At 38.8% G+C, this 22531-nt stretch overlaps 1 protein-coding gene and 1 long non-coding RNA gene across 13 annotated transcripts in view; one reads left to right on the top strand and one right to left on the bottom strand.

Annotated features, from left to right (window-relative positions):
• Positions 1–17186, bottom strand: part of BCL2L11 (BCL2 like 11) — a 35310-nt gene extending 18124 nt beyond the window's left edge. The window contains exons 1-2 of one of the 3 annotated variants that reach the window (XM_075203755.1): positions 17052–17186; positions 6405–6804 (exon numbers count right to left, since the gene is read on the bottom strand). In XM_075203755.1, coding sequence (XP_075059856.1) covers positions 6405–6789 — 385 coding nt within the window. In that variant the 5' untranslated portion in view covers positions 6790–6804; positions 17052–17186. Of the gene's footprint in view, positions 1–6404; positions 6805–10714; positions 10942–17051 lie in introns of those variants that run through there. The other 2 variants (XM_075203756.1, XM_075203754.1) reach the window with 2 other exon arrangements.
• The window catches only part of LOC142144649 (uncharacterized), a 466443-nt gene that overhangs the window by 417303 nt on the left and 26609 nt on the right, over positions 1–22531 (top strand). The window contains exon 8 of one of the 10 annotated variants that reach the window (XR_012689764.1): positions 20900–21024. The exons of the other annotated variants lie outside the window; for them this stretch is intronic. This is a non-coding gene — a long non-coding RNA (uncharacterized LOC142144649). Of the gene's footprint in view, positions 1–20899; positions 21025–22531 lie in introns of those variants that run through there. 10 annotated transcript variants of the gene reach the window in all.

Genomic DNA, 22531 nt, shown 5'->3' with positions numbered 1-22531 from the left:
GTGCCCCCTGCTTTTTAGTCCCCATTTTTTCAATACCCGTGCAGTACAGAGATCTATATACCGAGTGGTAGGAGAAACTGTAGATGGGATAGGCACAACTTTCCATTACCGAGTGATATACACTATAGGTTTTTAATTTCTTTAATAGTCATCAGTGCCGTGTTAATACATGCCTGAGGAAAAGCACTTCTAACTCCACTTGACGTACCATAGGCCCTCCTGGCAACTACACGATCCCTATGACCTCTACAGATCAACAATTCTCTAATCACAGCCAACTGGAGAGTTAGCAAGGAAATTCAAGTAAGTATATCTAAATACATTTCCTTGGCATCAGTGGGTAACAGGAGCCGCAAAGAGTTTTCTTTCCCTGCTGCACGTGTGCGTGACAAGCCCAGGCAGTTACATAAATTCAGGGACCTTGCTCAGAAACAGCTGCTGGAAAAGGAACACCACAAGCCATAAATCTTCATGAGTAGCTGCCAGCAGCTGTAACCCCCCCCCCATGCCCACTGCTCAAGAACAAAAGTATAGCTCTGCTTTTGTGTGCATGAGTGCAGCTTATCCAGAAACCAATCAAAGCTAGTGACTGCAGCTGAAGCATTACAGGCAGAGGAAAAACAATGAGGGCAAGTATACATAATGTTACTTCACTATCAGAGCGTGAACCAATCTAATCAACTTTTACACTTGGACCATCCACATAATCCGTCACCTTTACTTTTAGTAAAATAATTCTTTACTCACTTCTTGAGAACTGAGAACATTTGCTCCATTTATTCTGTGACTTATTTGTAGTGAAGTAGGGAGGTGTAATAAAAAAAAAAAAATCAAATAAAAAGAATAACTATTTCCTAAGTGTATGAAATGTACTTAACATAATTAGTGCAACCATAAACAGTACAAGCCGAACACTTTACCTGCTACTGTCGTGTTACATAAAACAAGAGCAAATTAATCTGGACGGTTACAAGCAGCTACGGGCAGGCTTTTACGTAGGAGGTGTTGCTTCTATGGGTGTTGTCTCACCAGGCTTCCTTTAAAAACATTAAAAATCTCAGTGCCTCGTTCTTCTACATTGGAGGGGATAGGGAAAGCGGCATTTGAGGTCACAGAAGTCGCAGCAGCTGCAAAAAGGTCACTCATAATATTTTTGTAGGCAAGCATCTTCAAAACAAAAGCAACATAGGCTATAATTGTGGTCACCAGGCACAGAACTATATTTATATTTAGTATTTTTCTTTTTGCTGGAACTCATTACAAACTTTTCTCTTCTAATTGAAGTGTTTCAGATTGCTAAATATAGTTAAAATATCATTGAGGCATTACTCATGCTTAAAAATAGCTAACAGATCTGTTAGTGTATTCTGAAAAAAAACAAACAAAAAAAAAAAAACATACAAATATTGGGTTTTTGATTACTTGGCTTTCAAATACATCAGTCTCCTGATTGCAAATTTATTATGGTATATGTGTATTAAAAGCAGTATTATAAAGGCAGATTTTGCCTCTAAAAACACACACAACAGGGTTACTGCTGAGGAAGTTTTCGCTATGAGGCCTCCTCTATTGATTTTCAGCATTTGTAGTCATCACGTTCCAAAATACAGATATTAAAATCAATGGCTGTCTCGGCATCAGATTGAAACCCTATGGTCTACATGGTTCACCGCACCCATTCACTTTTAAATATGAAATTGACACATTTTAACACATCACACAAATGGCTACAACAGGCAACCATATGTAACAAAATGAGGCTAGACAATGAAGGATACTAGTAATATTGATTTTATAAAAAGTTTTGCAGTGTTCAAGATCTTTAACGCATTGTTCAGGGGTAGATCGAATACATGAGAAATTGATGGATCTTCGTTAGGGAATTCATCCAAGTGAGGACATTGACATCTTTTTGAAAACCTTTAACCCATAACAAGACCACTTGTATTGCATGCCCTTTTTTTCTCTTAAAAGAAAATACATATAGTAGAACTCTTACTGCACTATTCTAGCTATTGCTAATTGAAGAAAGTTAGCATAACCCTAAAAAAAAAAAAAAAAAGTATATAAAAGTTTACTCCAAAGAGCACTTTGATTAGGTCTGTTGTAGGTTTAGAGACAAGAAACAGGGCCTCCATCAGAAATATTAGGGCTCCCCAACAACCTGACATACTGTCACCATTACCTGCCCATGGCCCACTCTTCAGCTTGTCAATAGGAAAAATGCATATTGGAACAGTCATTAACTAGTAGAGAGATCCAGCAAGAAAATGATTAGATCAACATTGTATATGTATGTAACAGCAGATAGGGATCAGGAAATCATACTATGCAGTAGATAAAACTCAGCATGACATCTCACCAGAATATGCTCTGGCCACTAATGACAACTCTGTACATATAAAGGGGTGTGTTTTGTATACTACCCACCAAAATGGTCTCTACATTATTTGCTAGCCTAAACTTATAATCTGCATTGTACAGTACAACACACTTCAAGTTGTACAAATAATCCATTAGTAAGTGATCTGTGTTGACCAGTATACAAATCTGATCCAATTCTAGCCAAGCATGGACTGGTTGCATAATTTTATGGTGGTCAGGTGGGAGTTACATTGTATATTTTAAATTATAAATAAATAGGAAGTTGAAATGTGTCACACTGGTAGTCTTTAGGTGACGAGGAGTCCTAAACACCTGGATTGGAGCCTAGGTTCAAGTCTACAGAGCCTTTGTACTGGAAACATACTCACTTTCCTGTAGCTAAACCACTTCACTCATGTGACATCATGGGATGTCATTAATAAGTTAGGTTAGGATTGGGACCTTATTAAATAAAACTACATTCATACTTGGGCACCAATGCAAGCACATGATTATAAGCTGTCCATGCTGAACCAGCATACCCATGGATTTGTAAATGAGCCCTCTTATCACCAAAGAATGATACTGCCCTGGCCAGTAGTGGGTGACTGCTATGCCTATTATTATCATCATTATCATCATTTATTTGTTAGGCGCCACAAGGTATTCGCAGCGCTGCACACAGTACTAACAGTAGACTATACAGGGTGAAACCTTACAGAACAATGAACAAAAGGTACCAATACTTCAGAAACTACGGCTAGTCATATGCAGTAAAGACGGAGCAGAAGAACAGGTATGGAGACAGGAGGGGAGGGGGCCCTGCTCATACGAGCTTACATCCCAAGGGAGGGTAAACAAACCCGGCACAAGGGGAGCCAGTTGAGGCAAGATGAGAGAAGGGAGGAGGAGCAAAGGGAGGAGATGGGGGTTAAGTAGATGGTTGGTAGGCTTTGAGGAAGAGGTGAGTTTTGAGTGCACGTTTGAAGGAGCACAGATAGGAGAGAGACGGATGGAACGAGGAAGGTCGTTCCAGAGAAGGGGGCTGCACGGGAAAAGTCTTGGATTCTGGAGTGGGAAGAGGTGATAAGAGTGGAGGAGAGGCGGCGGTCGTTGGCTGAGCGTAGGGAGCGGGCAGGAGTGTGAATGGAGAAGAGGTTAGAGATATAAGGGGCAGTAGAGTTGGAGAGAGCCTTGTAAGTGGTGGTGAGGAGTTTGAAAAGGATTCTGTAGGGGAAGTGGAGCCAGTGCAAGGCAAGGCAGAGAGGGGAGGCAGAGGAGGAGCAGCGTGAGAGGAAGATGAGTCTTGCGGCCGCATTGAGTATAGAGCGGAGGGGTCTTCCTTTACCTGGAATGGAGAGGACATACAGAGTCAGTGGCCAGCAGAGGAAATGAAGGCAGCTCAGCCAACTACCCTGTGGAATTCCTTGCTCAGCTGGGCACACATTATGACATCAGCACATGATGTCATGATAGGGAGTTAGGTTACATGTTTATAAATGGTCGAAGTTGAACCAGCAAACCCAAGGATGGATAATGCAAACACCCAAGGATGGATAATGCAAACACCCAAGGATGGATAATGCAAACACCCAAGGATGGATAATGCAAACACCCAAGGATGGATAATGCAAACACCCAAGGATGGATAATGCAAACACCCAAGGATGGATAATGCAAACACCCAAGGATGGATAATGCAAACACCCAAGGATGGATAATGCAAACAATTCATTTTAAACAATACTGACACCACCATAGCCATCAACCAGTGCCTGCTACTCTTCAAAACACCTTCAGCACACCCCTATTTAGCGAAGCCAAACTAAAAAGGGGGCTGCGTGGCACAATATACAAACTAGTACCTAACTTTTGGAGCTGGTCAGTAGATTCTGGACAGCTTTGATGAGGCTAGAATTTACCAGAAACCCAGTTACTTTAACAAAGAACAGGCCAGTGTACAGGGGATGTACACACTATCAGGAGTGCTGGTCTCTGTCACTAGGTCTGACAGGGAGATTTCCCAAGTCATATAGTAAGATCAAGTTACTATTACACTTATAAACCTTTATCTTATCAATAAAGATTACAGAAGTCTGTTTATAGCAGCTCATTTTACATATGAAGTGACATCACATAGCTCAGCCTGTCAAGGTTAAAGCATTTTCCATGGTTTACCACCACTAATTATTGTTAAACTGATCAATTCTATTTCAAGTGTTTACATTTCCTAATAAAAGCATTTGACCCAAGTTTTTCTACTGGCATTTAAAGAAAACCTGTCACTTTATTTACAGAAAAATGCGTTGAGGGACTGCCAGATTTGAAACATCCATCTGACAGACTGTCTGAAAGGTTATGCAATAAATATACATTTTTACATTAGATACCTTTTAGCAAAATTGATCACCTTTGTTTGAAGGTGAAACAATTAGGATTTCTTTTTCTTTTTTTCACACACATCCCTTTTTAAAAGGGTAACAGCCAAGTCACTATCTACAGTCGGCATAGATCACATGAAAAGGATACATCAAGTCATGGTTCTTACAGAAATGGCAGAAAGCAATAACAAGTTTGGTTTCCTAACAGCCAGAAACAATTGCATAAATAAAATAGTGACCATTTTGCGGAAGGGCTGTGGTGAATGGACATTGTAACTCTTGTATAGCCTACACCTGGTATGCAATCTAATTAGATCCTGTACAGAGATTAACTTTGAGCTTTATTTTTGGTGTAGATGTTGCTAAATCTGCTTGCAAAGATCACCTTTCAGAATAACATTCTCTCCTCTCAAAGTCATCCTGTCAATCTGACTAGCGTCATTATTTTCTCACAAAACAATAGTGTGCGACATCACATGGTGGTGGGTTATGGAATATCAGAAAGGAAAGGAATATGGAGGTCAACTGGGGAGTGGTTACATTTCAGTCATGCAAATATGAATAATTAGGCAAAACAGGTGGGATACAGTTTCTCAAATAACCACTGACCCCAATAAATATTCGGTCAGGCTCAACCATGTCAATCTGTGTGCAGTCCACAACCACATGTATTTGGCCAGTTCGCCACAGATCCATCCATCCGCCAGGGCCAAGTGCTCAGATTTGCCATCTATAGACATGTTCACTATAATTTTTTACTTGCTCCATTTATTTATGTAGCTAAAATGATCATCTAATTAGTAATACCTTTTTGCAGTACAGTGAAAAACAAGTATGCTATTAAGGCAGAGAGACCATTGAAAATACAGCTTTAAGGGTACAGTAAATATAAGTGTGCAAAAATGTTAACCAAACAAAACAGCTATCAAGTACATGCTTCTAAAGATTATGTTTAAATATACAGAATTTTAAGAAGAAAACACACAAAATTGAAACGATCTGGTGTGCTGCTACTTCAACGAGGGACTTTCAGGTAAAACTCTGCAAAGCACTGACCAGCCCAGGTCGATGAAGAGGCGACAATGTTACTCAACAGCAATGGGGCTGTAGAGGTTGTACCCTTAACCTCCTCCCTACTGGTGTAACAGAAGGGAGGTGGGTGGGCATTTCCAGCTATACAGCCAAAGATGGGCACCAGTTGCTGTTAAAGAACAATGTTATCTGTAAGGACCTTAGCTGGTCAGTGCATGCTACTTGAAAGTTCCTCAGTTAAGTAGCAGTGCACTGGATCATTCTTCCTAAAGATGGGCTCCCAGAAATGCACAAGCTTAAAGGCATTACTGGTAGACCCTGAATAAAGACAAAAGCTTTCTAACAGGGTAGCTAGATGTCTTGGGGTATGGCACAAACCGAATCATGGCACCAGATAATAGAGTAAAGCATTTTAGACCACCACCCACACTTACTATTCCATTGGGCATATTTTATGCACAAAGGTACATTAAAATGCATTCATTTCATGGAACACTTTTTATAATGTCACTCTTGCCATAATACCAGTTTTACCCTGTGTTTTAAGATGGTGGTATAAAAAGGGGGTACAGTTAGAGAATTCTGTGTAATCTTTAAGAAGTAAATAAATATATAAGGCTTACTTACCCATTTCAGATAAATAGTGGTTAAAGGCTTGACACGGAGGGCTTGGTGTCTGAGTGGCTTTATCGCAATACACAGGTGCCGGACTCACTTCAAATGAGAAATATCCACTTGAAGTTTTGGAGACCAGAGACGATCTTCTTACCAACATAGAATGTGGGGATCTGCTGGCAAAGGAACTGGGGCTATAAGGCGATAGATTAGGACCCCAAGGAGTACTGGTTGAGGAGCTCCCTCCCTCATCAGAACGATGTCCTTCAAAAGGGCTGGCAAGGGAAGTAGGTGCCCCTCTTCTAAGTAGCTTCTCCGGAGTGTGCCTACGTGTCTGCTGTATCTGATCTCCTTCTCCACTGCAGTCCGACTTTAACACAGGTGGTTGTTTGGCCATTTGGTCTTTTTATTTCTGTAAGTAAATACAAAATGCCATAATCAGACACACAACTTTGGAATAAACAATTGAGGTTCATTGTACATTGAAAATAAAACAAAGGCCTCATATATGTGCATTTAACTTTTTGCAATGCAACAAAAGTACCCAAAGACAACAATCCGAGTGGAGGGCCTGATCAGAAACCCACTGTATATAAGTCAGGATAATATCATCACTTATTTATATAGCGGGACAAACACAGTAATAAACAATACTGGGTTAAAGAGACAAAGAGGTAAGACAGATAGTATGCTGTTGTATTCACTGTAATACATATGTTCAAAAGCTAGACACTAGTGGACCAAGATGTGGAAATAAAGAATTTTGTGGTTTTGTGATGATTTACAGAGTACAACCATCTTCCACAGGGCTGTACAAACTAAGTATATAGAATGACTACATTATTTTAACAGGTACACAATGTTAACGGCTTACAAGCTAAAGTCTTTAATGCCAAAATATATTTAAGCAACAAAATCACCAAGTCTAATGACTCTGTACAATCTTAAGGTAAAACAGAATATTAAGCTTTACCCACATTACGTGTCTGGCTTTTAAAGACCATACAGTATATTCTGCAAACAATAGTAAGTGTAATTTTGCATAAACAAAAAGCATTATCTGACCCAAAACCAGCCATAGCACCCATTAGAAACTGTAACTAATACACAAACAAATTAATGATTCATTCACATATTTACCAAGTAACTAAAGATGATCCATAACAATTGAAGAGTTTATGGAGAAGAAAACTGCCTAGCAAATACCGGTATTAGTGAAAATCTTTTTGAAACAGCCACTAATTATCAATAAAATTATAGAGGAACAGAGCACTTGGAAAATTACACTAGTATCTCTAGATATTCAAGTACATACAATGTGTGCAGATCAGGAAACCATATTTAAAAAGGAAAATTCCTATTTCTCAGTTTCCCATATTTATGTAGTTTCCCCTCTCGCTTTAGTTCACACATGACAGATGCGAGATTTAACCAGTAAATATCTTCATTTTTAAACAGTTACCTTACAAGACAGACTACAATAAGCTCAAGTGACTGGGATCATCACGTCAGGTGTCTAGTCTATTCAAGTTTCTTGGCGACTTCCACAAATTATCCAAATTGTTGTTGTTTTATTCCCTGACATTTAAATTAAAAATGAATAGGATTGGTTAAATCATTTGCAAATTGCGCTTCTCACAGACGTCAGGGACTGCACCTTTAGGTTAGCGGTGGACAGAATGACAAACCCGAAACATTCACTGCACTTTTATAAACACAATTTTAGTCATCTGAAAGCCACTGAAAGTGCAGTATTAATATAATCTTGCCACAAGTGAAAGTCCTAGCAGGATTATCAGAGATCCAGCAAAGCACAGAGCAATATGCCAAGACTACCCGTCCAACTAAACACTCTTACAAATTAGAAGACATGTTTTCCAAATGTCTAGTCCTGCAAGATTAAACACCAAGTGCCTAGATAAAGACATTTTGTGCACCTGCTGGGGTATCAAAGACTCAAATACACATATATGTACTAATATTACATATCCACACATAAGCACAAAGGGAAACACAACATGAGAATTTTAAGACGTGTGTTATGTTAAATACATGCACAAATCAATGGATACAAACAGTCATACAAAAGGTCCTCAGAAAACCTAATATGCCATTTGGAGACAGTCTTGTAATAAACTAAGTAAGGGGCTAACTTACTGGCATGTCCACTGAAATGGTGATTCTCGGACTAGAAATCACATATTTGCAAGCTGTCGTGTTTAGTTAGAATGGCAGCAATGATTGCCCCAGAAGAAATTGAACATGGAACTTTGCATAAAGTTAAATAACCTGATGTAGACCAGGAAAACCCCTTGTACACAGTCTGTAAATGTTCAGATGATCATGTCAGGTCATGTCTGTAGAGTAGGATACATCCTGACAAGTTTTCAACAAGACTATCTACTTGATATTAAATGTCTGGGGTGGCAGAATAGAATGCGAACATATCACTAATTGACAAACATGATATACATAACAGTTGTCATAACACTAGCCTACCCCAGTCTCATTATTAGTAATGTAGCCAAATGAAGGGGGGGGGGGGGGGGGGGGGGAAGAATAAACTAAACCATAAAATCTGAAAGCAATTTTTTGCTTGTTTTAAACAACTCAACTTGTGTTTAGCAGTCTTGTGAATGTATTTTGCATCTTCTTTCTTAAAAGGTCACCAGAGTAATAGCTAAAGTTGGTTTTGGTATGTATTCTTACGAGTTGCATCAGCAGTCATGAAATATTAATAGGCTGATTTTCCAGGTCATTTCAAGCTTGGGGTGCTGAAATATGAACAGTTCCTGCTGTGGCTCTAATGTTTGCAGTGATTCTCTGGTGAGCTGGCTGGCAGTGCTCCCTGATCCAGCCCTATTGTTCTCTCTGTGAAGTGCTGAGCACAGCAAGTCTGGGAGAGGTTTGGCAAAGGCTAGAGTTGTAGTAAGTGCGTCACAATAGGCTTATAGTATGGTAAAGGAGCTCACTTCTCATTGCACTAGGGGAGGGAGTAAAAGTGACACATAACTAAGAAGTGCACAACAATACAGCTCCAAGTATCAAGCCAATGCTATAGCCATGCTGGGCAAAAAGCAGACTGAACAAAAACAAAAAACTGTTAACTGTATACTTACATCATCACAATAGTTGTATTTACAATATAAAAGCAATCCTTATTTAAAAATGTCTGACTTGTGGTATTTAGGACTGTACAAATCCTGGGAGACCGGGAGCTAGACCTGTGAGAACGTATTGCCGGAGATAAAACGTTTGGGGCATTGTCTGTATATATATTTTGGTACACCACTGTCCTGGCTTATAAAAAAACAAAAGTGCTCAAGATTTTCCAACTGGCTACCAAATTATGCATCATATCCAGTATACAACTTTGGGGTGTACAATCGTGTTCCATATATATTATATATATATATATATATATATATATATATATGCAAACTGGCTAATCTATGTGCAGATGTCTTGCAATGAAAGCTTCACAACGATTTGTGAGAGTTTCAAAATATAAACAGTAACCCCCTGTCTTACCAAATGTAAAGCAACTACTCACTCATTTCCATTTTGTCCTCAGGCACTAGATACTGAGCAATGCAGGAATACAACTATCTCACAGGCTCTAACTCATTAAACACATTGAGCAAGTTATAGAAACAGCAGTCACAAGCACTGTCTACTTCAAGTTGTACTATTTAACTGGGAATGCCATACTAAACCGGTACTCTAAAATTTAGTGTCTACCTTTGTTGTAGAGAAACATAGATGTTAGCCATGGCTTTATAACCATAGGTATCAGCCTGCCCTGACAGGAAGGACAAAGCGTTCTCATTAGCCTTGTCTTTGTTATGGTAGAGTGTAGCTCTAGGATCATAACAATCTGGCAAGTGGCAATCAATCCTACACGACTCTCACTATACTATAGAGCCAGATGTGTCAGTAGAGATGGAGACAAAGATATAGCTGTGTATAGCAGAGCACACAGGCAGCCTGCTCAGGTTCCCTCTGCTGTCAGATCAGGGATGTTGGTTTATTTATGCTGCAGCTGACATGGCGTGTAAACCTCAGACAGATTTACTGAATCACACAGTGCCATGGATGAGATAGCAGCAGTACCTCCGTCCTTACACAGTGCACTCTGCGGTACAGATGTGATCAGTACACACGATCCCCGGTCACACTGGTGGAGCCGGCTAGTGGCTCTGTCCTTGTGTATGTCCGGCCACACGACGACGCCGAGAGATAACCGTTACACACAGGAGAGCGATCATGGCCGAGCGCAGACTACACGACAACAGGAACAAAACACCGGCACCACCACTTACATTACAGCTCGTCATTCATGGCCGTCACTGCCGGGAGAGCGGCGGACACTCAAGTGACAATGTGGAAGTGCCCGGGGAGCAGTGTGCGCAGTAATGGCCGCTGTGATGCTGGAGTTTAGCCGATGAGGATTATACGTAGAGCGGAGCATCCGACGATCCGATCCTCTCTGCGGCTGCTACAGAATAGTTTTACTGGGCTCCAGAGCTGTCCTCGCTAACCATTGTGACGTCACACAACCCGCCCCTCTAATCCTATTTGTCGAGCTGTGTGATTGTCGTGGAAGTGACCAATCGCTGAAATCCAAGTCGGGAAATCCCCCTCCCCTGATACAACCCTTTCTCAAGCACAACAGTAAGTTCGCAGTAAGCCTGCCCCAAACGCGCGGAGAATTGTTTACAAGTTGTTTTTTTTTTTCACAATCTCTTGTCTCTTCTCGCGGCGGCGGCAGGAGAGGCTCGCGCCTGCACTCGTGCGGGGTCACGTGCATGGGCGCGCCAAATGTCCTCCCGGCAAGAGCGAGGGCACACGCACCCTTTCCCTGCCGGATCACCCTCACGTCCAGCATGTCCCTGCCCCATCCTGTCACTTTTAAGCGGACACTGCTCCAGTTACAATAAAAAAACGTTCATCTACATCTTTGAGTCAGGTTTTATTGGTTATGAATAATAAGCCGGGCACCCTTACAGAAACGCACCCCTTAATAATACCGAATACAGTGCACACACTACTGGCACCATCCACAGATCTATATCATATTGTATGGTAGTGAGACTGCTCTGAGGCCAGGCACCCGCCACTGTCTGATTCTCTTGGAAATATATTAGTTTAAACGCTAGTGAGAACGCATCTGATATGTAGTTGGTAACTAGCGTTGCACTTGCTTTCAGGGGGTTATTCTATGGCAGTGGTTCCCAAACTGCATCAGCTCCCTGGGGTGCCATGGCCAGGGCTGGTGTAAGCAAGGCAGGGAACTACTTGTTAACTATTTTGGTTTAGGGGTGCCCTGAAAAAATTATGAGACCCTAAGGGGGCCTCAAACTGATGAGTTTGGGATCCACTGATCTATGGGCTGCAGCCGGGTGATGTTATGAAATCAGCACTGACTGAGACCGACAAGTGGGAGCAGGGTGTCCACTTTCAGAATAGTGTGACAAACGCTAGTATAACGCAGGAAATGAACGCTAGTGGAAACTGCCTAATAGAATACCTAATAAGGATGTAATTATTATAATATTACACTGCCCCACAGTGGCTAGAAGGTATTGTGGCAAATTACAGAACCATCATTTTACTGCACCATGAAATATAATGGGAAATAGAATCTCAGATACCTTTATACTGTATGAAAGAGAAAGCTCCACAACAGATGTTTTCACGTTTTCTTTTCATATTAAAGCAGCTTTTAACGTATCTCAGCACAATGTTTTACTTGCAGTCTTTCCCCAGAACATGCAATGTTTAAACATGTGAGATTCACAAATCGTTTCTGACTTTTGCACAGCTGGGTGTACGTCTAGGTATCCTCCATTCCACCTTAATTCCTCATATTATCCTCTCACCCCACTACCTCGGGATCTGCAATATGTGGATGAACATGAGTCATTCGCAGTCACCATTTTGTTTGTAAGGAGACTGTGACATCATGTAATACTAAGAGCGGATACTTCTTGAGTGCTCACATTCTCTAATAAGGATCAAGTGCTGGTGTTGGAATACCCATTATGTTGACAGTCATTCAATAAAATCTATTTTCCCATTGACCATCTGTACTTTAGCACAGCAGATTAGATATACAGATATTAGGTATACTTCCCAACCATATCCTTAAGTCAGGGGATATCGGTCTAACAAAACTAAATTCTCCAATAATATAAATCACTATAAATATGCATGAATAAAAGCTGCAGTCCTTTCCTTATATTTATACTTTGAGTGTATTGTGATACAAAAAGGCACTTGGCCCTTTGCACTCATCTTTAGATTGATAGCGATTGCTGATGCCAGTATTACTATGCATTTAACAAATGGGAATGGCACGGTTACCACTTATGTATGCACTTTGTTTTAACAGAAACAAGTTGCTTCATTCGTCAGATGTGTATTCTCCACATTTCTGCCCTCAGAATTGGAAAACTGAGAATTCAGACATCACGTAATTGTGAAACACTACAGAATTTGCTGGAGCTATATAAATAAATGTTGATGATGTAGTAATCATGTGCGACAATGCATCAGTTTTCAATGCTTCTTAGTGAATTAAATATAATCACATATTCAAGTGACTAAACTTTTAGAATATGTGCTCACAAGTGGCTGTACAGCAGTCTATGTTGTGTTCACCAGAAGGTGAATGCAGCATTAGTGCTTTCCAAGATGGTGATTTACTGATCACTATAACACTAACTATATGCAGCTTAGATCATGCGGATGCAGCTTGTGCATCAGGTGTTTCAACTAGCTTTCATGCCAATGTTGTAATACAGGTGCTATAGCATGTACAATAAAGCCTAGATGTTTTCCAGGCAATACAACCATGAGAATTTTGAAACAAGTGTTTAATTGTCAAAAAGACAATCATCAGTTCTTGTAAAATAAGCTATATAATGGACAGGTGTAGCAACTGCCTCTGCTCACTGGGACAATATTTGGAGGAACTTAAAATAATAGTTTTGTTTTGAAAGTTTATTCTTGCACAGTAAAACAACAGAATGCCCAATATATACCTGTTTCTTGGTCATGTCAAGCAAGCATTCTAAATTGTGTTCATAATAATTTGGTCACTGGGGGCGCTGTTACATTGAAAGTTATGTATAATATTTTTAATACCCCTTGCAGTGCAAGCAAGAAGAATATCTGAGAGAAGAGTGCAACTATTTTATTTGGAATGTGTAGCCACATAAACAAATGATGATATGAATGTTTTACACTGTACTCTGTCCAATAGATGCTTTGTTAAAAAATTTTTATATATATATATATATATATATATATATATATATATATATATATATATATATATATATATACATACACATGCATATACACACTACTGTTCAATTGGAGTATCTGGCTGATGTACCAGTTGAGCAACCTCAAGAACAAATATGGAGAAAATTAAAGTATTGGAGATTTCCATCCATATAGTTTGTCCATATGGGAAAAAGAAAAATTAAAAAGAGTTAATGGGATCATTCCCACATATGCAGTTAAATGCAGCATAGTTGATAGAATATTACACTTTAGAGCATCTGTAACAAACATTTATTATAAATCTGCTGGAAAAAAAAATCAACTAATCCTGGGGGTAGAGGGGGCAAAAAAAGATCTAGAACAAAAAAGTTACAAAATTACAATGAACCTGAACCATGCTTAGATATATTGTATATATTCAGTTAAACTTGTGTATGATCTCATGACATCATGCAGCCAAGAGGAAGTTTCCATGGTGTCACAGGTGACATTTTATTGGCTGAGAATGACCTGGCTGTTTAATAGCCTTGGACAGGACTGTTGGTAATCCTGACAAATAAAGGGCTGCGAGTAACCTTTAAAAAAAATGCTTCTGAAGGTGGTAGGAAAAAATACAGCATGTTTTTGTTTCATACAGACATAAACACTTCAAGAGTGTGTGTACAGTCAGATCAATTCCATGAGTAACAACAATAAAAGTTCAAGTTATCAATATGAGTCAACAACCACAGGAGATCACCAATAGCAACCTGCCACGTTACACATACACCGCTAGGTCATTGAGATTACATATTGGTTGAGAGTAATGACTCTTTTAGGCTATTAAAATCACTACCTCTCTGAAAGGATTTACTTCTAAGTGACAATGTTCATAAACAACTGCAAAGCATGTGCAAAAAGGTTTGCCTTAAAGTCTTTAATGCAGTGCCAATGAGGAAAGGAGTGTAGAGGTGGATGATTACAATTCATATTTAAAGGCTTCAATGGATACGAAATACCACTTTTTTTCCTCATTTAGCATCCATGATCTCAATCAACCAAACATTAAATTGCTCAAAATATTATACTGGTAATAGATGGCGAGAGCCTCAATCATTTACAGTGAAGTTTAGCTGGTGGGAATAACCTTTCACTATGATGAAATGGTATTTATTGGGCAGTAATACATTCATAGACTGCATACCATTCGCAAGCTCCATGTATGTAATAATTATTATCTATTTATATAGTGTCAGCATATCCTGTGGCACAATACAAATGGGAACAAATAAAACGAGACTAAGAAATATTTATCTGCATGCTTTCACAAACCCAATGTTTATTTTACTACAACATTAGCAATTCTGAAAACATTACCAATCTAGTATTTAGTAATCAACATTGGGTATTGACATTTCATCTTATTTCCTGTATGCAAACTTTTGAGTGAAAAAACAGATAGAAAATGTTACGGTGCATGAAAACGAAAAAATTAGCTTTCTAATATCCGTGTAATTACCTGTTCTAAGCTTTAAACCAGTTTTTTTTTTTTATAATATGCCAGAGATACAAATCTGAACTATTTGCACTTTAACTGCCTTCACTTTCACAGGAAGAGGACCTTCAGGACATATGATGTAATACATATTTAAAACAAAATAAATAATTCTTGCTGATATTTTTAGCAAATATTACAAATACAAAACACACAAATATTGGCCAGGGGATATATTGAGTTATTTCAATATTTGCCAAAGATGTATAGGAAATAAAACGGATTGTAAGCTCTCACAAGCAGGGCCCTCCCCCCCATTCCCACCTGTGGTTTTTGCATTATGTCTCTTCCATGTCCTGGTCAACTCTTGTTTTCAATACATATTACCTATTTCTTATGTACACAATTTTGCTGAATTTATGCTCCTTGAATGTCCTGTATTTTGCCTGTTGATCCTTTGTCTTTCTGATAATTGGTCTGATAGTGTTTGTGGAACCATATAAATAATTAATGATAAATTATTGGAGGTAATTCCAACAGTGCATAATGCAATATACTACAAAGTTATACATATTGTAATGTGCTCCTATGGAGTGTAAAATTACATGGGCTTAGCCATTTTTTGTTGTTACCTACACATACAAAACACAACTACCAATACCACAAGCGAAACAGAAAATGCTATAGTTTATCTGTCATCATTGGGTTAAAAACTCCCTGATGTATACTTCAAATGTTGAATCACCCATAAAGAACAGAAAGTTACCAGAACAGGGCTGATGGAGTCATTTTGAAACACTTCTTAATAGAAAAGTAAAAGACAACAAAACACAGGATTTGATGGTAAAGCAGTCGCACTATTCTCTGCACTTGCCCACAGTGAAACATAATGGCCATAAACAAACTGCTGAGGTTAAGAGATGGCTGAAGTTCAGTATTATCAAGGAAAGAGAATGACTAAGGAAAAAATAAAAGATGTCTTCTCGGCCAATACAAGAGCCATTCTCCCAGCTACTGTAATACATTCCTAAACCCATTAAAGTGGAGGAGAAAGACACGTGCTGCCAGCGATGCAGCCAACAACCTCCTTTTCTGGGGCTAAGGGGGGCAGAGCCCTCATGTGCATCACCTTATACACTTATGACGTTTTATTTACTTAACACAAGAATTTCACGTGCAATAAGAAGTGTTAGAAGTAAGTAGAAGACAACTGTATTTAGGAATTGACCACCACCTTCCCCAAGGACATCAGCCGGGAGCCCCCCACCCCCCCAAGACACAGAGCAGCCGCATCACACCTGACTGCCCCGCTGTGGCATCTCCTCCCCGGGGCTCTGCGCCTCGCTGATCAGAGCCAACTGTGAGGCGACACTTGTCAGAGTGGGGCTGAGCCCCCGGGCACAGGGGAATCAGAGCCACCCCACCTCTCACACAGTGCCCAGGACATGGGATGCCCGCAGGCATATACATGTCATTAAGCTATGATACCTTAGATCGGTAGATGTACGTGCAGTGCCAGCCTGTGATCATGTATGTACCGTTATCACTAGAATAGTAACCACTCACACAGCAGAGACAGGGGCCCCACGTCCTAGTGTTAGGCAGGGGCTCAGCCCCCTTACCACGGGTCTATGGTACCCCCTGATCCTCACCATCTACACCCCCAGGTGTAATAAACCTGCAGCCGCTATCCGGGCGTTACATGCGACGCAGGCAGCACTCACAGGACACAGATGAGGTCACTAAACAGCAGCTAGATGCGGGGAGCGTAACAAGAAACATGACACCCCGGAGACAGAGAGAGCGCAGGGAGGTTGCGCCTCCGGCAGCGAAGGGGTGCATGCCATCGCACAGGGTGTGATACAGATGAGGACACTTAGCGGGACACCTACCTGCACACTAGCACATCCACCGCTGGCCGCTGAGCTGACGCCATGCTGCCCCGTGTGTGTGATAGTGATCCCGGCGGGCGGCGGAGAGGACCGAGCGCTGACACCGCCGAACACCTCAGATAACCTCCTACTACATTCACATTCACAGCTCTACTGGCAGCACAGCACGGCGACACTCGCCCCGCCCACCGGCGTCACAGCCAATCACACGCCTCTGATGAGTTACATCCGATTGGCCATCTTCTCCCTCGTATATCTAGGTAAGAGAATTGGAGGGGGCGCAGGAAGGTGGAGGGACGGGTGACAGGGTCTCTGCGGGCGAGAGGCAGCCGCACGTCTAATGCATTCATCTCAGGGACAGATGGTTACAAGTGTTATGAATTCATCAACTAAACAAAATGATATATTTACATCGGTCCATCAAAATTATCAGCATAAATGTGTGTTAGAAAATGAAAATATTGCAAATAAAATCAATTTGATAGCAGCCAATTAACCTACCAGTATGCGTGTGTGTCATCCTCATAGATTGGCTAATATTAAGATTCTGGTAGAAGCTAAGGCTAGTATTGATCCATATTAAACATGCTGAGATTGGATTATGACATTACATACATTATGTATTTAGCCTGTTTTTCGTTTTAGTAAAACCACAGTAAACAGTGCTGGATATGAGATATTGAAATGCATCAGCACCTGTACAGAGTAGTGTGGCTGTATTTCATCCCACTGTCTCCAAAGTGTATTTGTGTATCCATTTATTCCCGAATTCATTCCATTGATGTGACAGGTGTAACAGCGCTGGCACTATGTGAAATGTCCATATGACAGTGAAATCGCAGTTCCATGTGTCCAATGCTTATTTAATCTGGATTCTTAATTCCTGAGATCTGCAAATAGTAAATATTTTACGATATTGTAACATTTATCCCTGACCCACGGTGCTCTTCTCGTGCGTGGATGGTTAGAATAATGAAATTATGGATATGGATAATTTAGGGTTTTATGTTTTTGCAATAAGTATTATCCAAATCTGTTCGTAAAAAGGCTTGAAATACTCGATTTTTATCACCGTATTTTGCATCTTCAAAAGCAACACACGTGTGAGTGTAAAGTCAATATGACTTTACACTCACATATAAATATAATATATTACCCAAACTAATAATAAAAATAATAATATTACTAATAATAATGGTAATTATTGCTATTGCTCATCATCATCTAGTTCACCACGTTCCCCTTATTAACAGTGTGTATGGAATCGCTCATTAGCAGTACAAGTACACGTACTAGATTGGCAGAAATAATAAACCTAGATTACAATACCTTTTATTAGTTAAGTGTTCCAGCACCTCGCTGTGTAGACACTTATAGTAATGATGTGCAATAATGACAGTTTAATAGGCAGATATTTCTACATGGCTTTGCTGTATGTGCCACTGCCTCACATCCTATTGTCTAGTAATAAAGAATATTTCTGCCTTTATTGTGGCTATTATTTAGAAGTCAGCAGAACATTTCCCTAATATAAGATCTAAAAACCCAAACAAGTCTGTGGATTTCCTGCGCTTATCCGAAGAACTCTGCTTTACTCTCCCACATAGAGCCTCTATTTGACATAACCAATAATGCTGTCAGTTCCCTGTCATTATTCTCTACACAATTAATAAACACTTATGTGACATGTAACATTTATATATAAAGCTGGTATAGGAACAATATATTCAATGACAATAGTGGAGGAAACGTGTACATAACGAAACACTTATTCATAGCACTACTGCGTATCTGAATGCAGCTATTGTTAAGAATGGATTAGAAAATAATTATGTACTTACTTTGTGGTCATGGCAATATGGCAATATGTTTTATTGCAAGAAATATATATATTATGTGCGAAAGCACAACACACAAACCAGCCAACAGGTGCAAATTGAGTATTAGTATTTGCGCAATATATTTTTTTTCTATACCAAATATATGATCACCGACATGTATTGTGCTAGTAGGTCATCTATTTATACATGTATAGCTTTAAACAAAATAAAAAAACAAGCAGTACCATCTTTTCCGATTTTGTAAGCACCGTCTATAAGTGTTTGGGTTAATTAGTTATTTGCAAGTTTGTAACACATGTATATATAACTGCAGTTGTTTTATGGGTGGTACTCAGAGGGCACATGAGACATATTTGATTATTTTAGCTATAGAAGATGTTAGATTCATCCGTTGTAGAACTACAAGTCCCATCTAGCCCGGATTTGTAATTCAATAGATCCAAACGTTGCCCATGCCTAGTGTAGCTCTATTATATCTCTGTTTTGTAGATTCGCAGCAAATCAGGTAGTAAATCCTTCGCTGTACTGTACACTAGTGAGATCACGGCTGGTGTTCTCATAACTTGTTTACACTTGTTAGACTTTAACTATTGACAGGTTTTGTGACTTCTCGCGTTTGGTTATAAAGGATGTATTTTGTAATAGACTTACATTAGTCATCTCAAGACTAATCCCAACAACAGTGTTATGGTTATATTGTGCTGTGATAAATAAAGCAGAATCTGCAGTCTGGTCATTGTACTGAAAAACACATATGGATTAACTGATATGATCATCATGCTCTGTTACCTTAGAGTACATGTGTGCTGTACTACTCGGTGCTCTATCATTTATTGTTGTTGTCACTATTAAAAGAACTGCTATGTCGTTCCACTGGGTTAAGACGGCTATTTTGGTATTGTTATGGATTTGTCCGTTGATGAATTATATTAGAGTGGATGAAGCAGAAATTGAAATTAAATTGTGTTTATAATGGAGGTAAACTTACTCCATATTATATAAATATCACGACCACTTTTATCACCAGTTTATAACAGCAAAGTAGGGGTTAGACGGATTTAGAAAGAGTTGTTTTTTTTAATAGCACATTGAGTTAATTTAAGAACATTTTACCTCCTCAATTCCACTGTATCTACTTATATACCGTATATATATATATATATATATATATATATATATATATATATATATATATATACATACATAGCTATGTGCTGTGGTGTATTCATATTCTACTTATGTAAAATAGATTAGGATATGCTGTTTTATACCAACGCATAACCACGTATTACAGCGCTGCGGAATTAGCGCTATATAAATAGCTGTTGCTGATGATGATGACGATTCATGACCTTTACATGTAACCCGAGTGCTTATATTTGAGAAATGTTTAGATAGCTGTGACACACAAGTGCGCTCTGACTGTTGGATCATGTGAAGTTATTTTGACACAGGATTTGCATTGTTTTACATAAGTTATTTTCTCGTTGTTTTACATTGTGCAGTGTACTTAAATCCTATCTAAATAATTATACGCAGCATCAAATATGTTACTTTGCTTTCTTTAAAACTCTAAAACCTGTGGTACAATTGTAGTGTTTGTAGTCAGCAGTGTGAGAGACCAGGTACTGCTTATGTTATTACTAATTGCCTTGTGTGGGTGGATGATTTTGTTAAAGGAAAACTTGCAAGAAAATAATGAAAGGTGCGCTGGTTACATGAGCAGGAAGGGTTCATGGTAAAATCTGTCCAGGGAATTTATACTTGAACTTTACAGTCTTTACTGCATTGGTGCTGTCAATATTATCCTTATTTGACATATATTAGGCTAAAGATGTATCAACGCCAACTGTTGGTGATTTTGTTTCTGTGTCGTTTTGAATAAACTTATTCTGGTCACACATTAATAATAGGCAGGTTAGTCACTTGTCAATCACCATTTTTAGACGCAGTTTAATAAAAAATATGTGAGTGTTACTATTATTACATAAGATTATTAGATTTTAGGGGGATGACAATCAATACTCTCTTCTGAATACATCCCACCAGGCGGAAAACCATCAATTGTAACCACTGTTCATGTGTCAGAGACCTGCTGGATAGCGTCTTAACTCATTAGAACGGAAGTTAAGACCAACCGAGTTAAGTAGAACGTTGCGATCTCAATACATTTATTTTACATTCTAATACATAACAATTGTATTTAGTTATTTTTCAGCAATGTACAGAGAATTTGGCATTGCACTAGCAGCTATGTGTTTTATACATAAGATGTGATATTTGTTTGTGAGAAAGGGAGAGAGAACAGCAGACGTCATTTTTTGAGGTCTCCTGTTTCCTGGGCACAGATAGACTGTACCCTCTGCATTATAATTACCCACACTCCATTGGATCATGACAGTCTTAGTTATATTTATGCTCATATTGAAATAATAGGAATTGTTTAAGATCTTTCACACATTTTTTTTTATCAGATAAAAAACTGAAATAACAAAATCAAATTCAAAAGAAACTTAGTAGAACTAGTCATCCTAGAGCAGTTAAATACAGGAGACTGATATATACACAACACATTTCTCCCATAAAAGAGAGTAATCAAAATGTGCATGAAATCCAACTGAAAAAAATGAATGCAATCTTCATGTAAAATCAATTACCTGCATTTTAAATATAAAGCTAATAATATCCACATGAAATCTGCATATGTAAGATCTACATTTTGCAGTGACTATTTATTGCATTTTCAGGACAAGTAAAAAAAAAAAAAGAAAAAAGAAAAAAAGAATAAAAAAATTAAACGCCATGAACCCATGTTCCAGGGGTCTGTGCCAAAGGTTTACCACATTTTCATGCTTCTTCAATTACATCTGGGATATTTTTTTTTTTTTTTACTCCATCCAAGTGAATTTAACATTTATTTATTTTTTTGAAAGGGGGGGGGGGATAAGGCATCCTTTTGGTACCAGAATTAGAAAAATGTATTTTAAAATTATGGCTTTAGCGCAGAAACAAAGGCATTTTTATATGTTTGTCCTTTTTTTTTACCTAATCTACTTTTTAAATAAAATAAATTCAACCAATCAAATATACTCCTTATTGCATTGTGTGTATTATTATGTGATGTGTAAAGTCCACAAATATACCAGGTATGTGCACTTTATTGATTTTTAGCATTTTATTTTTTTTATAAACATTTAACTGGTAAAGCATGTGTATCATTGAAATCCCAGCATATGTCAGAGTATATAAACATAAGTTGTAGATCAGGGGTGTCCAACCTTTTAGCTTCCCTGGGCCACATTGGAAGACGACGAGTTGGTTTGGGCCACACATAAAATACACTAATCCTAACGATAGCTGATCATCGAAAAAAACCATAGAAAACATAGTTAACATATTAAACTTACTTGGAAATGAAGTTAGTAAGAGTTAGGAAACCTGTAACAGAATTATGATTAAAGCAGTAGTCCCATTACCAGCTACAATTTAACTTACCTGCATCTGCCCCTTAGTGGGATTCGGGGAATTAAATGCCAAAAACTTTTTTTTCCTCTCTTTCTGCACCCATGAATCATTTTTTTATTGACCAGTTTGAAATGGTCACCGATATAGGTAGCATCAGGAGGACTAATAGAAATC

Source organism: Mixophyes fleayi, chromosome 3 (genome assembly GCF_038048845.1).
Source record: "Mixophyes fleayi isolate aMixFle1 chromosome 3, aMixFle1.hap1, whole genome shotgun sequence".
NCBI classification, from domain to species: domain Eukaryota; kingdom Metazoa; phylum Chordata; class Amphibia; order Anura; family Limnodynastidae; genus Mixophyes; species Mixophyes fleayi.
The sequence above is the reverse complement of the archived record's forward strand: the minus strand, read 5'-3'. Positions and strand labels throughout refer to the sequence as shown.